At 43.3% G+C, this 11607-nt stretch overlaps 1 protein-coding gene across 1 annotated transcript in view; it reads right to left on the reverse strand.

The window, feature by feature from the left end:
• KCNK9 (potassium two pore domain channel subfamily K member 9) overlaps positions 1 to 11286 on the reverse strand; it is an 89077-nt gene extending 77791 nt beyond the window's left edge. The window contains exon 1 of the mRNA XM_052703594.1: positions 10367 to 11286. Coding sequence (XP_052559554.1) covers positions 10367 to 10931 — 565 coding nt within the window. The 5' untranslated portion in view covers positions 10932 to 11286. The remainder of the gene's footprint in view (positions 1 to 10366) is intronic.
• Between the last annotated feature and the right edge of the window lie 321 nt (positions 11287 to 11607).

Raw genomic sequence — 11607 nt, forward strand, 5'->3', positions numbered from 1 at the left:
TAACTGCTCAGCACCCAACCTGCAAGTTAGGTTTCTACAAGTCATCCAAATCGGGACCTCAAATATTCAAATGCCAGCAACTTCATTTGTGACACTTACTGCCAAATACTCAAAATTAAGTTTGCATCCAATCCTTCTACCTCTTCAGTATTGCCAACCAGCCTTTGCTACAGATCGTCTCGAAAAAGAAAGAACAGTTGGAATAAAAGAAAAAAACCATACCATAAAATATTAATATTTCCCTGCTTTGGAAGCTGTGATACAGAAGCGAACCACCCAAGATTAAATAATTATCACCAAATAAATACTGAAGTGCCAGCAGCCAGCCTATCCACATTGTAAGGGCACTGATAACAAACTTCACACAGCAAAAGCTGTGTAGGAAGACTGAGGCTTTATGGAAAATTATCTCTGGTGCCCGTCCAACAAGTTAAACTGGAGCTGAATACAAACCATAGAGATTAAGGACAGGAGTGGTACAAAGGCTTCTAAATGAAAATATAATTGGTGGAGAATATTCAGGAAGAAAACAAAAACAAAGCCATTCTGAAACCTATCAAATGCTTCTCACACATGAAAACCAACCTCTTGGATGTGCAGTACATTCACAAACTGACTTGTAACATTGCTAATTTGTTTCTGTTGGCCTACACCAGTAGGTATCAGCTTATGTTGCTTGCTCTGACTGGCAGAGTGCACTCATTAAAGCAAACACATTGCTCCTAAAGCCCTAATTGTTTTGAAAAGTGTCCTTTAAATAACAGGCTTTTTACTACTAGGCAGGATGTGTTTTAAGAGCAAATCATGAGCTTAAGCCTTTGCTGCCAAAAGACTGAATGCTCATTTGTTTGTCAGGCAAAAATACCAAAAAATAATGTAAAATCTGACAGAGCATCAGCACAGACCAAGTAACTATCATGTCCATCCTCTTCTTGAGATTCATTGACACATTAAACAGAAAAGGAAGGGAGAAACTCTGAAGGAGAGAGCTTGAGAACACCACTGAATTCTTAATATAGCCGTTGAAAGGTCAACTAAAGAATTCAGGTAAAATCTCTGGCATTTCCAGGTGCTTCCAATGGCACAGACCACCATCGCTGTTTTAACTGTCTGTTGTCTAGCATTTAACATATTTCTAAAACAAATAAATAATACTGCAGAAAAGGCTATAGGTATAGCTCCTGTTTGGTGTTCAGCAGCAAACAAATAGTACATCAGGTCCTTTTACAGAGGACATGTTGGACTGAGGGTGAATGAATGTCTTCAAATGCTGGGACAGCCTCTCAGTTCTCAAACGTTGCTTACCAAACCTTCATGCTGTTTTTCTCCTTAGGATTCTACAGCAATTCAGATTTTTTGACAGCCTGTAACAAATCTGGAAAATAATGAAATGACATCTTTCTATTATTTCTGGTCCTCAGAAGAAAATACTGGTATTTTTAGAGTGAAAGGTACTTTTCTACAACTTCTGGTCTACCTCTGAAAACCCAAAAAGTTCCCAAAGACCAGAATAACTGTGGAGGAGCACTGAGACTTTGAGTCACTTCTGCAGGTATGATGTCTTTCTCTGATGCAAGATTACAATCAATCACCTTTACTACCTCAAGAGTTTTAAAGCATTTCAGATGCAGTACAGTACAATATAGCTATCACACAGGAGCTTCTAGTTAAGGTTCCATGTGGCTCCTGTTCCTGGAGTTCATTTTATTGCAGGTCCCCTAAGCTTCCAGAGCAGAGTCAACCTATGTACCACACTTCAGATTTTTTAAAATTATTGCTGTCCATAGCACTATTTCCACTCAGTGGAGCCAAGCCTGTTTCACCATACAGTCCAAACAACTAGCAGCAAACACGAACTGTTTATTAATTCAGTAGAGGTCTAGACCTCTGAAACAAGAGTATAGAGTATTTGACGCCTTTTCCTACTGGGTCTGGTCCTGGAAAGTCCCAGGTGCAGCAAAGTGAAAACTCAAAATTCTCAGTGGTCATTGGTTTGTTACAGTGATTAATTTCTAATACAGTAGATGATTGCAAGAGGATTCTAATACAGCAATGATTGATGATTTAAACATTGTAGGAGTACATCCTCACAATGGGAAAACAAAAGAAAAGGTGGTGGAAGAAATAAAAGACCCCATCTGCACCCAAACATCTCCATTAGGAGTTAATGGTAATATGTCTGATGACAGTGTCAATCGCCTGGGGCGTAGCTTTCTTTTATTTCTACCTTCCTTCAGTACGTTAAGAATACCCCTAAATTAAGAGTCTACAAACATTTCCTTGCAGCTAATCTTCTGCTCTATACAATTACGGAGAGCTGCTGTAGGTTTCATTCGCAGTCTGTATCCTAACGCTCCCTGTGAAATTTTCCTGTCAGAGACATCTCACAGTTAGCAAATGGAGCAATCCTCTTCTGCGACAGGAGAACAAGTAGACAATCAACTTCCCATCAAGATACCTTTTAACCTCAATATTTGCCTGCCTTTCTCTGAAGCTCTTCTTGCTGGTGCAGCTAGTAGGAAAGACAATACAGGCTATTCCCAGCTAAACATCCTAACAAGTAAGAAATACATCAGTCCTTAATAGAGATATGTCTTTCACTGATATGCCTAAATATCTCACTATTGAAAACAGTTAAAAAGGATACTGAACTCTTTAACCAACTGGCTACTGCATATACCCCTTGTAGCAACTGGCATTACAATAAAAAATGGTCAGTTAACTCCTAAGCAAAAATAATAATAATAATACTGAAAAGAAATTGGAAGGTTTTTTCCCCTGAAATGAAAGCATGTGTTGCACTACCAGAAAGAAACAAAAAAAATGTCTCAGTGGATCAGAAGAGATTGTTAGGCTGCAATGAAAGAAAGCAAAATTTTTAAAAAATCACCACCAAAACAGATAAAAAAAATAAAAACACATCAGTGTTTGTCAAGATTTTTGTTGCTGTAAGTTAAGGTATTTAGTAAGTATACACATGAGCCTTCCACTTTCAATTAAAAAAAATAAAAACCAGTATAAATGTTGAATTTGACAATTTGCAATTCAGATTTTACAAAAATTCCACTAACTCTGCTTGCTTCATTATTAAAAAATAAATCCAAATATTTTTATTAAAAATATTTTGGGGAAATTGGTTTGCTACAGAATATAGCTCCTTGCTATAGACTGTAGAAGTCATGTCAAATAATAGCCTGATCCAAATCAACTGTGAGTTGAAACAGCCTCTTCATTATTTACAGCAGACTTTGGATCATGTATTAATTTCAGTTTCCTTGTTGGTTTTGGGTTTGGTTTTTTTTTTTTTTTTTTGCCAGAATTCCCTAACCCACAGATTCCCTAATCTGGCTTTAATTAAAAAAGCTGCCATAGCTACATGGTCAACATCAACATTAGTTGTAGCTAGTCAAGACGTAGAGACCTTGGAGAATACAGGTAACCTGTGGGAAGGCTCCACACTTTCTAGCCTAGAGTCAGTATATCCCACTGACTCTATCCAGAGAAAGCAATGAAGGCAGCGAAGCACTGGAGCAGGTTGCCTAGAGATGTGGTTGATGTCCCTGGAGACTATGAAGGTAAGGTTGGATCAAGCCCTGGGCAATCTGATTTACGTGTGCATGTTCACTGCAGGGGAGTTGGACTAGATGGCCTTAAAAGGTCCCTTCCAACTCTAAGGATTCTATGATTCTATGAATGATTTAAAATTAATTAGCATTAAACCAATGTACACGTGTGGAATTTCTGAATTAGTCCATGGCTTCATTCAAAAACTTCTACAGATGAAAGAGATGAACATGTCTGCTACATACAGCAAACATCTGCTCTAAGTTCACAGTAAGCTGTAGCTCAACTTAGAAGCAGCACGGTCTCTTACAGATTAGTTCTGCATCATCAGCAACTGTCCTTGCTAGCATCTGTTTCAAAGGATATTTCATGTAGCCATTATCCAAATCCAGTCAAGGATTCTCAGGAAAAAATCCACTGGAACCAGGTAACTAAAAACCCTAAAAGGTCTTTAAAAAAACAGCCAGAATTGTAAATGCTCCTTAATATATGAAAACTCTAAGTTCTGCTGTTGTTGCATGTCAGAAGATCTAAGCTGCAGGACTTTGCTAGTATCACCTGGAATTCATTATGGATCTGTGCCTTTGGTTCCTCTCAGCTTTTAATCTGTTTATAAACTACCACATGGTCTGAAAGACAGAGAAGTGAGCTGCTAGGCAATTAGAAATAGTTCCCAACCTGAATCTTCAGAAAGACATTTTATCTTCTTGTCTCTAAATTGAGGGTAATTTTTACAGAGGTGTTTTGAAGATGAATCACCTAATGTCAGAACAGCATTCTGAATATAAAGTGCCGTGTAACTCCAGTTTGAAGCCACGAGCATAGTTTTCAGCATTTGTGAAGGAATATGCTCCAGCACTGAAGGAACTAAGCACCTCAGCTCAGACTGCCTGCAAGAGAAGATGACAGCACCCTGGCTATCACTTCAGCCAGACCAATAGGGTCAGTCCCAAAACACGTTGCCCAAACTGAAAGCTCTCCATTAATCAATTTTCCTTTAATTCAAGTCTCACAGTTTTGCTGCTGTTGCCACAGAAAGCAAAGGAGTTCCACTTTCTAGTGGAAACAAGCCAATAGCTAGCAGACAAACTTAATCCAATATCCTTAGTCTAGAAAACCTCCTCTCCTTTCCAGTTATTGCTCTATAGATGTCTGCTATCTGTATCACGGGGAATCACTTTTTTTCAGCTAATTACTACCCCAAAAGACTCACTGACACCTCTAACTTACCTCTTATCAGTGGGCAAACAGACATTTCTGTGGTGACACCTACAAAGGCACACAAATTATTTCACTGAATAAGAGAAGCCCACAGAATGGTGAAAACAGAATGAAAATATTTTGGTTTTCTTTCTCAAGAAAAAACAAGCAGTGTAAGAACTATTAAGAGATTGAGACATGGCAAAAGAAAATTGCTGAACATAAGGCTGATAAAGACTCCAAGAGGTCAGCCACTCCATTGTCTTCCCCAAAGGCAAAAGCAGCTGTAACTTAACCATTCCTGACAGATGTTTGTCTAAACTCTTGTTTAAAACCATCCAATGATGGAGATTCCACAGCCTCCTTAGGCAATCCCCTCCTGCACAGAACTACCCTGACAACCAGAAAGAGTGTGCTAGTGCCTAACTTAAATCTCGCTTGCTTCAGTTAAAGAAGTGAGGAATAGTTAGAAAGAAAAGAGAGGGCACCAAATTCTAAAGGAATACAAAATGCCAACTTCTCAAGACTGGGGATGCTAAGGAAATCTCCTGACATCATCACAAAGTAGAGTGCCTAGAGGTTTCTCGATGCTTTTCCAGAAATGTTTTCAAACTTCTACTGGATATTCACCATCAATAAACCATACAGCTGGTAGGTGCAGTTCAGCATCAGTTTGAACTTGCTTATCAGCCACTTTTAAAAAGCTTTTGCTAACGTCCCTCTGTCAGGAATGTCAGGCATCATTGCAAAACCAGTTTTCAAGAACTCAAAAACTGTTTCTGTGAGCATGTGAACAAAGGAGGTATACAAAGTCCCTTCTGTCTTAGTAGAATATTATTTGAATTATATTTTTCTTGTTAATCCTCTATGAGACAAAGAATAAAGTACAAAAAGATATTGCAGACTATCTTAGTTTTGCAGCAGATCAAACTCTAGAAAATGGTTCATGGAAGCTGACAACCCTTTGCCACAAGCAAGTCTTACAAATTCTGATCATCCAGTATTCTCCACTGATGCTTCAGATGGGATAAATCAGAATAGATTCCTTACTTTAGCGGATCTACAAGCATTCATGTCACCAGAAAACCTTACTCTCTACTTTCACCTGAGTTTATTAATAACAGAGTGACTTCAACCACAACTTGGTTGTTTGGGGTGTTTTTTGTTTGTTCATTTGTTTTGATTTGATTTTTTAAATGAGCTATGATCTTCAGGTTCCTGGTAACTCACAAATGCAGCAGGTAACTGAAAAAAGCGTTAATGTATTTGTTCTCTGTCTTTTCTCTGCTATTTTGTTTTCTTCCTTTTTTTTTCTTAATTTCCATGTCAAATTATCCATCTGACCCTACTCTCTACTCAAAGCTTTTCACTGGAATGCGTTTAAATATTACTGGCTACGGAAAAATCAGAAATTGACTCCATTCACTGGAGGCTGGCCTTACAGAAATACTGACAAAATAATTCACATATAAAAACACAACCTTTTCTAATCCAAATTAGAAAAAATTGCAACATTATCATCTTGGTGAGTATTTACACTCGTTTTACAGAAAAGGAAAGTGATGCAGAGAAAGGATGAGCAACTAGAGCCTTAGTCCATTAATGTAGGTTCAAGCTGGCTGTCAGGCCACCATCTGCCTGAAGTAAGCCATCCCCTTCCTGAACCTTTAGATATCAGTAGCCAAACTGCTGTCAGTAGGTTGTTATTCCACTCATCATTGCAGATATTCTACAAAACTATTTTGTCTCTACTCACCAGGAACATTCAGCCACTGTTTATAACAAGTTTAAGACTCAAAACAAAGGCCTAAAAGCTAGAAAAAGAGACTAAGTAATTCACTGCACACACTGTTTCAATTTTGCTCTACTTACAGTAACTTCTCAGGAAAAAAATAAATAAAAATCCTCAATCTGTTTGTTGTTTCAGTTCATCTTAGGGTGACATAAACAGCTTTCAGTTCTTTATATTCTGCACAAGCCTCCAGAAATATTCACTGTTTACTAGAGCTCAGTGGTGTTAAATCAAGTATGACTATCACCCTTTAAGGCCTAAATCATGGAGCAATACTCATACCAACAACACATTTTGACAGTGTTGACACCTTCTTACATGGAATCAGTTTAGCCACACATAAACCTGTAGAAAAGGGCATTAAAACTTAGTAGAAATCCTAGCAACCACTTTCTAGTTTCAAAAGTTGGCATTTTCATTCACTGTATCCAGCCTCTTGATTAACTCACTGTCAAAATTTACAGCGCATCTCACAAAAGTTAAACAGCTGGATGGAGAACTGGCTTAAATCACTTTCTGTCATCATTTTGGCTGTGTAATTGTAAATGGATAGGAAATTATACTAACTCCAAAGTGGTTACAATTCTGAAATAAACTCAGCAACTGGTGAGAGTCAAGAACAGCTTATTAGTTCATTTGATCACCTAAAAACTTTCTCAGAATAGAATTCAAATATGATCAAAACTTTGCATGATATTTCTCTTCTTATACCGGATTTTAAGAGCAGAATCATCCAATATTGTAGAACCAAGAGCTGTGTTCAAGAAAATAGAAAAAGAAAAACCAGCAATGTGCACCTGGGGAGTAGATGAAAGGAACCTCTGCTTCTGTTTACTTGATCAACTCCCTCTTGTTTAGTATTCATGACAAGTGAGAAACAACTCCTCACCATCCCTTTATAAAAAGCAAAATGCTGAAGATTTGAGGAAATGTGAGAGTTGATCAAACCTCTCTGCCTCACGCGGGAAGCTTTGACTTTTCTGTACAACCCAAACAGGTCCTTAATGCAGTGCTCTCCGGGGAGGCAAGACTCGGAGCCTCACCAAGCCCCGCAGCCCTACTCAAGGCGGAAGCTGCCCAGCAGGGCGGCCGGACCCGGCGGCGCGGAGGCTGCCGGAGCTGTCCCTTCAGCACCACGTCCCGCGGCGAAAGCAGACCGCGGCTTGGTGTCAGCGAATAGCGAGGATCGCCTTTGATTTAATTAAAGCTACGCAGTTTAAACCAACACGGTAAAGAGGTGATCGCATACGTTGCTAGCACGGCGATATAAGGAACATAATTAAGCTAGACATAAATTAGTCTGCTATTATATGCATATTGGTAGACTATGTGGCTCCATTGATTCCTCTTGCACTTCTCAGAAGAGAAGTTTGTAGGGACAGATTTATTACTCTGGAATACGCAATGATTGTTGTTACTCACTCTGCTTCAACAGTCAGTCTGAGATGGTTATTTAGGGGCACTTTACGTGAGTACTTACTGACTACAGCACATTCTCTAATGCATACGCTGCATGTGCTTCTTGAAGGTTTCAGAGGGAGAAGGAAATGTATATGAGAGCATACACACAGACTAAAAATAGGAGCCATCACAAAAAATTAAGATGAACATCTCAGATAACTGTCCAATGCAGGAAACACAGACAAGAAGTATTTTCTTATTTTCCTGATAACCGTAATATTGTTGTACTCTCCCCCTGTGAAACAAATTCTTTTAGATTAAAATTAAAAAATAAAGAGAAATCTTGCATGCTAATTTACACAGACAACCGACAGATCTCACAACATTCCAAAACTACTTCAGTATGAAGAGATACACAAAATAGAAAAACACTTGGCAAAAAGAAGATAGTGACTATTAATAAACTTTCCAAAGACAGAACACATATCCTCCTGGAGCAGAGCTTCCCAAATGAACAATCGTCAAACAATGTCTGTCTTTTTCCACCATTCTTTATTTTCACCCTCCCTCACAGTGGATCCCCGTTGCTATACACATGTAAAACTTAAACAATTCTGACATCCCAAAGTGCCTCTGCCTGCAGAAATGTACACTATCCATTGCACAATGACGTGCTCTGAGCTTTCTAAATGAATCTCACCTCTTTGCACGAGAGAATGTCATGGGCTTCCAGGCAAGTTGCACTTGTTTCCAGGTAAAATATGGTCAAAAGAGCAAACCATTGTTAAAAAAGCTTTTTCTGCTTCTTACCAACCAAGCTTAAGAACACAAAGTACTGCAGCCACCACTTAGGCAAGAGTACAGAGCACTATGAGTATACAGGCATGTGTGTGGAAGCCTTGCTGTAATCCAGGGCACAAATTTCACTTAGCACAAATAAATGACAAGACACAAAGCAAGGAAAAGAGTATCCATAAGTAAAGGAGGAAAGAGAGTTCTGATGTTGTAATGAATAGGAGACGTCCAAGCCATCTGATAATTAACATGTTTATTATATATATATATAATATCAGAAAAAGGAGATTACTATTTAAAAGGACAAATAGGCTTCATGTTGCCAGAGTTTTTCAAAGGAAAATTTTAATGCAACACATACAAGACAATCAGGTGCAAATTTAAGTAAATGCAGCTCGAAGTATGGTGGATGGCATATTCTGCCAAAAATTGCCAGTAGCTTCAGGTGGCAATATGGAAATTGGCTGCAACAAGCCCTAAGTGGTAAAAAAAAAAAAAAAGATTGAATCTTTCTATCTTAGTAAGGAAGTGAGTCTTTTGTGCCCTGCTCTCTGTGCTACCAAACAGCCACTGAGCATAAAGGGTCTTTCAGAGCTCCCCAGATGTTAGAGGGGAGCATCTACAAGTGCTGGGAGAAGGACAGGTCAACTGCCTTAGTAAATCCACCCTGAATGCAAAATAAGGAAGAACACACCTGCTAATCAAGCCAAAGAGTTGTAGCACAGTTCTGCGTGCACGCTGCAGCCTCCAGTTATCATGGTAGTTATTTTTATAACAAGGAAGCAAACTTTATGCAAAATGCCCTGTTTCAGCTGAACAAATCAGAGAAGTACAAAATGACAGTCTGTGGCTGTGTCCACTCTATTGTCCTGGCAAATGGCACACCCAGGGAAACCTGGCAACGAAGATGTGACAGAGGACATCACTCCTCTGGGCTGTATGCCCGCAAACAGGAGATGCATTCTGTGACCTGTTGACACTCAGGCTGCAAAGAAAACTTAAGGAACACATTTGAGAATGCCCAGGACAGGCCCAGCAATGGGAACACAGCTGTGGGAACCCCTGCCAACAATGCCAAGACAAAGTTTGGCAGAGTAGGGCTGCCCTTAGCCACAGCTACATCCAGAGGTTTCCCAGCTCAGTCAGTTCCCACGTCTTCATCATTTTCATACTCAACCACCTGCCTTATGCTTAAGATTTCTCTGCATCTCTTAAGTGAAGGTGCATGCACATCCCAGGAGGAGCATGATGACAGGGCCTCATTCTTCCTGCAGGGAACCCCCAGAGAGCTTCATCCAGAGAATGTGACCCCCCTTTTGAGAGTGTCATCGCACCTCTTCTCTCCTAGTTCTCTTTGCTACCCGTGCCACAGCTTGGCAATAGCCACCAAGTAGCCACCATCCCTCCCAGGTGACCCCCAGGCTCCATCACCACAGGAAGGGATGCGGGACAAATCCAAGTCCAACAAGTTGTCCATGAAGAGCCACAAATTGCGTAACACGGGAGGGAAGACAAAAAACTCATCCGCCACTTAACCCGTTGCATGCCACAGCCCCCCTGCCCCTCTTCCAATCTGGAAGAGCTTTCGCCCCCTCCCCAAAATGAGACACTCACCAATGGTCGTGATGACTGTGATGGCAAAGTAAAAGGAACCGGCGAATTTCCACTGGACACCAGCCCGGTGTGGCTCGGACTGCATGATCACCAACTCCAGCTGCCGGTAGTCCTCACTGGTGATGTTGTACTTTCCTTTGAGCCGGATCTCCTCGGCTTTGAGTTTCTCCTCCTCCCGCATCTCGTTGTCGGACTCCAGGGCATCAAAGACGGCAGCCCCGACCAGCAGGTAAGTGAACGTGCAGATGATGAGGGACAGGGTCCGCACGTTCTGCCTCTTCATGGCCGCCAGCAAGGGGCGAGTGAGGGGACCATGTCCCCCCCTGGCCGCCCGGGGATCCGACAGGCCGCAGCAGCCGCAGCAGGGGGGCAGCTGCCGGGGGGGCTGGCGGCTGCTCCGGGGCAGCTTGTGCTGCGGCGGCGGCCGCTCCCCGCCCGCCTGCTCGGGCTCCTGGGAAGAGGAGAGGCACAGGAGGCTGCTGGAGCGCCGGGACCAGGTGCCTTGAAGCCGGGAAACTCTGCGCAAGACCTGCCCAAACCAAGCTGTCCCAGTGCGCAGGGCCATCCAGGGCACCCCCGCTCCTCCCCAGCACCGAGGCCAGGGGCAGGGGGTCCCCGCCGAGCTCTCGCCGAGGGAAGGGAGCGCTGGGCGGCGGTCCCGGCCCGGAGTCCTGTGGCAGGCGGGTGGGTCCCCCCGCGAACTTGGAGCGGGGAAAGGGTCCCCCACAGCCCGGGCGGGGCCGTCCCCGTCCCAAGTTTTCTTCAGGCGGCGGTGCGGCGCGGCCGGGGGGAAACGAGCAGCGGCAGCGCGTCCATCCGCGTGGAACCGCGCAGGGGACGAGGAGAAGCGGCCGCCGTCGGGGACAGCCCGCGGGGCCCGGCCCGCCCCGGCCCGAGGGAGCGCCGGACGGGCAGGTCGGGACGGGCTGAGCTCTTTATTCCTTCCGCCGCGGTGCGAGGCGGAGAGCGGGAAGCCGGCTTGCTGCAGGTGGCCGCGGAGAGAGCAGCGGAGCGACGTCCGGTGCGGAGAAGGCGGCGGCGGCGGTGTCAGGCGGCGGGCGGGGAGTTGAGGGCAGCATCCCCGGGCGAACCGGGCCGAGCCGCCGCTCCGGCGGGAGGAGGGGGCGGCGGGCCGGCGGCGTGGCCCTGGCGGCGGGCAGCCAGCGCCCCGCAGGAGCCGGGAGGAGCGGCGCGGAGCCGCCCCGGCCGCCGGGCGGGAGAAGGGAGGCGGGAGCGCGGCG

Source organism: Tympanuchus pallidicinctus, unplaced genomic scaffold (genome assembly GCF_026119805.1).
Source record: "Tympanuchus pallidicinctus isolate F22 unplaced genomic scaffold, pur_lepc_1.0 scaffold5, whole genome shotgun sequence".
In the NCBI taxonomy this organism is placed as follows: Eukaryota; Metazoa; Chordata; class Aves; order Galliformes; family Phasianidae; genus Tympanuchus; species Tympanuchus pallidicinctus.